The sequence below is a fragment of the Dufourea novaeangliae genome, unplaced genomic scaffold (assembly GCF_001272555.1).
Source record: "Dufourea novaeangliae isolate 0120121106 unplaced genomic scaffold, ASM127255v1 scaffold356, whole genome shotgun sequence".
NCBI lineage: Eukaryota > Metazoa > Arthropoda > Insecta > Hymenoptera > Halictidae > Dufourea > Dufourea novaeangliae.
In genome coordinates, this window is record NW_015374234.1 from 106,183 (window position 1) to 110,134 (window position 3,952).

General features: G+C 41.9%; 1 protein-coding gene across 1 annotated transcript; it reads left to right on the top strand.

The window, feature by feature from the left end:
* Nucleotides 1-995: 995 nt before the first annotated feature.
* On the top strand, nt 996-3,296 carry LOC107192408 (the record flags this gene model as incomplete). Its single annotated transcript, XM_015581652.1, has 1 exon — nt 996-3,296. A coding segment is annotated over exon 1 (2,301 nt), but the record flags the coding sequence as incomplete, so codon positions are not given.
* Between the last annotated feature and the right edge of the window lie 656 nt (nt 3,297-3,952).

Below are 3,952 nucleotides of genomic sequence, written 5' to 3' on the forward strand. Positions count from 1 at the left end.
GAAAGTCTTCTGCTGAAGGAACGTTACGATGATCGAAAAATCATTCGCCAAACACATGTAAAAGCTTTATTAAATTTAAAATACATTTCGAAAGAATTTCCCGTTCGCTCGCTACTCAATCAGGTTCAAAAACATGTCAGAGCACTGGAAGCCTTAAGGGAACCCGTTGATCATTGGGACACTCTCTTAGTAGAAATAATTAGTAAAAAATTAAGTAATGTTATTCGTGACAAATGGGAAGAGGCCAGTGGTGAATCGGTTAGTCCTACCTTTGAAAAATTCATAAAGTTCCTACAACGTCAAGCACAGTTCGAAGATGTAAAATCTCATCAAGAATTTGTAGGTTCCCAGAACTTTTCGGAAAGAAAGCCCTCTCAGGCTCGTGCGAAACAACGCTCACAACATGCGTTTACGGCGACAACGGCAAATTATTCGTGTTCTCATTGTCGAGGAAAACATTTGATTCATAACTGCGAAACCTTCAAAAAACTCGCGCCATCAGCGCGTTTCGAAGCAGCTAAAAGGGCGACTCTTTGCATCAATTGTTTGCGTCCCAATCATCGAGTTATGGACTGCACAGGAGCACCTTGTCCTAAGTGCCACAAAAAGCACAATACTCTCTTACATTTCGAAAAACAACCGTCTGAGACAATTAGTGCCTCAGAACCCGCCTCGTCGAGTCAATCTGTCGTCAATTTGCATGCTCAAGTTTCTTCTGAAGGTTTACTAGCCACTGCATTGGTAGATATCGTTAACGCCCAAGGACAGCCCAAAACGTGTCGAGCGTTTCTGGATGCTGGATCACAGGCACATTTCATAACTGAGAGTGTAGCATCATTTTTAAAGTTACCCAAAAAATCGGTTGATATGTCAGATTTGGTATTGAAGACATTTCTACAGAGATAAAGCACTCGGTATCGGCGACATTGAAATCGCGATTTAGTAAGTATTCCAAAACTCTCGAGTTTCTCGTTTTAAATCGAATTACAAAAACCATGCCCTCAATCTCGGTTAATCAAACAAATCTTGATATTCCAAACAATATAGTCTTGGCTGATCCTAAATTCTATAATCCATCAGAAATTGAGGTGCTTATTAGCGTTAAATTGTTTTACAAGCCTTTATGTGTAGGACAAATCTCGGTAAAAAATCATCCTGAGATTGTGTTGCAAAAAACTCAACGCGGTTGGATTGTAGCTGGAGAAATAAAAGGTTCTTCTTCAGGAAATGCTATTCAATGCCATTTCACAACGCATTCAACTCCTTTAGATGCAAATCTTACCAAATTTTGGGAATTAGAGGACATTCCTTCAGTTAAAATATTATCCCAGGAGGAGCAGGCGTGTGAGGCTCACTTTAAAAGGAATACACAACGCAATTTTGAAGGCCGTTATATCGTTAGACTGTCCTTCAATGAAAACAAAGAAAACCTAGGAGAATCTCGTTCTATGGCTCTTCGTCGTTTTCACTGTCTAGAGAAACGTTTCGACAAAAATCCCCAACTAAAGGTGGAATACTGCCATTTTTTAGACGTATATAAGGAACTAAATCACCTATCATTATTAGAAAACAGAACCCTCACGATGCCGGGCTTTTATCTCCCCCACCACGCGGTAATCAGGGAAGATAGCATTACCACAAAAATTCGCGTCGTCTTCGATGGTTCGGCAAAGACTTCGTCGGGCGTGTCTTTGAACAATGCATTGATGGTCGGTCCCACAATTCAGGACGATTTATTCACTCTTTTAATTCGATTTCGATCTCGCAGATACGCCTTTACCGCCGACATAGAAAAAATGTATAGGGAGATACGAGTGCATCCAGACGACGCTTCTTATCAAAGAATTTTATGTCGGAAAAATCCAGATGAGGTTGTAAATGAATTCTCTCTTAACACCGTTACCTACGGCACCTCTTGTGCCCCTTTTCTCGCCATTCGCAGCCTTCATCAGCTCGCTGATGACGAAGGAGCTCAGCATCCCGTTGCAGCCTCCGTGTTAAAGCGAGACTTTTACGTAGATGATTTGCTAACAGGTGCAAATACGCGCCAAGAAGCCGCATTCCTTCGCGACGACTTAATAGCACTCTTGCAAAAGGTCGGGTTTTCCATTCGAAAATGGTCCTCCAACGACCCTTCAGTGGTGCCCGGAACCTCGGAGAATTCATCCAGTACACATATGTCCCTGGATCCACACGCCACGGTCAAAACGTTAGGTATTCATTGGAATTCTCATGAGGACATAATATTTTATAAAGTCAATTCATCGGATTCGTTCAAAACCGTGACCAAACGGTCAATCCTGTCGCAAGTCGCAAAATTATTTGATCCTCTAGGACTACTTGGTCCAGTTATCGTTAAGGCAAAAATAATGATTCAGCTTCTGTGGAAAGCTGGAGTTTCGTGGGATGAATCAGTTCCAGTAGATATCCACACTATGTGGCTAGAATTCAAAGAACAACTACCACTTTTGACCAAAGTCAGCTTTAATCGACTCACTATTGCATCTAATTTTGTCAAGGTGCAAATGCATGGCTTCTGTGATGCAAGTGAGAAGGCATATGGAGCTTGCATTTACATGCGTTCAACCGACATCCATGGTAACAATCATGTTTCCCTAGTTTGTTCAAAATCAAGAGTCGCGCCTGTAAAATCGTTGACGTTGCCACGATTAGAGCTATGCGCTGCCCTTCTATTGGCACGTTTGTATACAACAACCAAATTAGCTCTTCAACTTGAAATTAATAAGGTCTACTTGTGGTCAGATTCCACCATAACCCTCCATTGGATAAAGACCGAACCTCATTTATTAAAAGTTTTCGTCTCCAATCGAATCGCGGAAATTCAAAATTTATCAGAATCTTGCGAATGGCGACACGTGCCTACGCAAGACAATCCCGCAGATTTAGTATCGAGAGGTCAAATGCCTCAGGAATTTCTAGATACGAGGATCTGGGAAAATGGTCCGCATTGGCTCTCCCACGAAGAAAACCTCTGGCCTCAAAAGAAAATTTACCTGGGTGAAATCCCAGAAAAACGTGCAATTATTGCCTCTCCAGTTTGCGCGAACGCAACGGTAATTGACGAGAATTTTGTAAAAGGTTACAGTTCATTCAAAACCCTTAAACGGGTGATTGCGTATGTTATGCGTTTCATACATAATCTAAGAAATAAGTCGCAAAAACATACTGGTCCTCTCAGTGCGACAGAATTTGAAGATTCTGGTCGAATTATAATTTTAATTACACAATCGTCAGCCTTTGCAAAAGAGATTCAGTCTCTAAAAATCGACGGTCAGGTAGACAATAAAAGCCGGTTGATCCCATTGAAACCCTTCTTAGACAAACAGGGAATCCTTAGGGTAGGTGGCAGGCTAATTCACTCGAAATTGCCAGAAGAACAAAAGCATCAAATCATACTACCTTCCGATCATCAAATAACTCGCCTCATCATTCGTGATGAACACAAAAGGCTCAAACATGCGGGAACCCAAGCAACCTTGTACTCCGTTCGCGAGACCTTCTGGCCACTCAATGGTCGAAATGTTACGCGAATGGTCATTTACAAATGTGTTCGATGCTTTCGCGCTAAGCCACGGGGTGTAGATTATATTATGGGAGATCTTCCACAAGAACGGGTATTGTGTTCTCGACCTTTCCTTGATGTCGGTGTTGACTATTGCGGTCCATTGTACATCAAGGAAAAGCGATTTCGTAATCGTAATAAACTTAAGGTGTACGTCGCCGTTTTTGTATGCATGGGCACCAAGGCAGTGCACCTCGAATTGGTTAGTGATTTGACCACAGAAGCCTTTATGGCATGCTTGAAAAGACTTTTCTCTAGGAGAGGAATATCGAAAACGATCCACTCCAATAACGCGACGAATTTTGTTGGAGCGAGCCGAGAACTTATTGAACTTCATAAATTAATTCAGTCGGCTGAGCACAATACAAC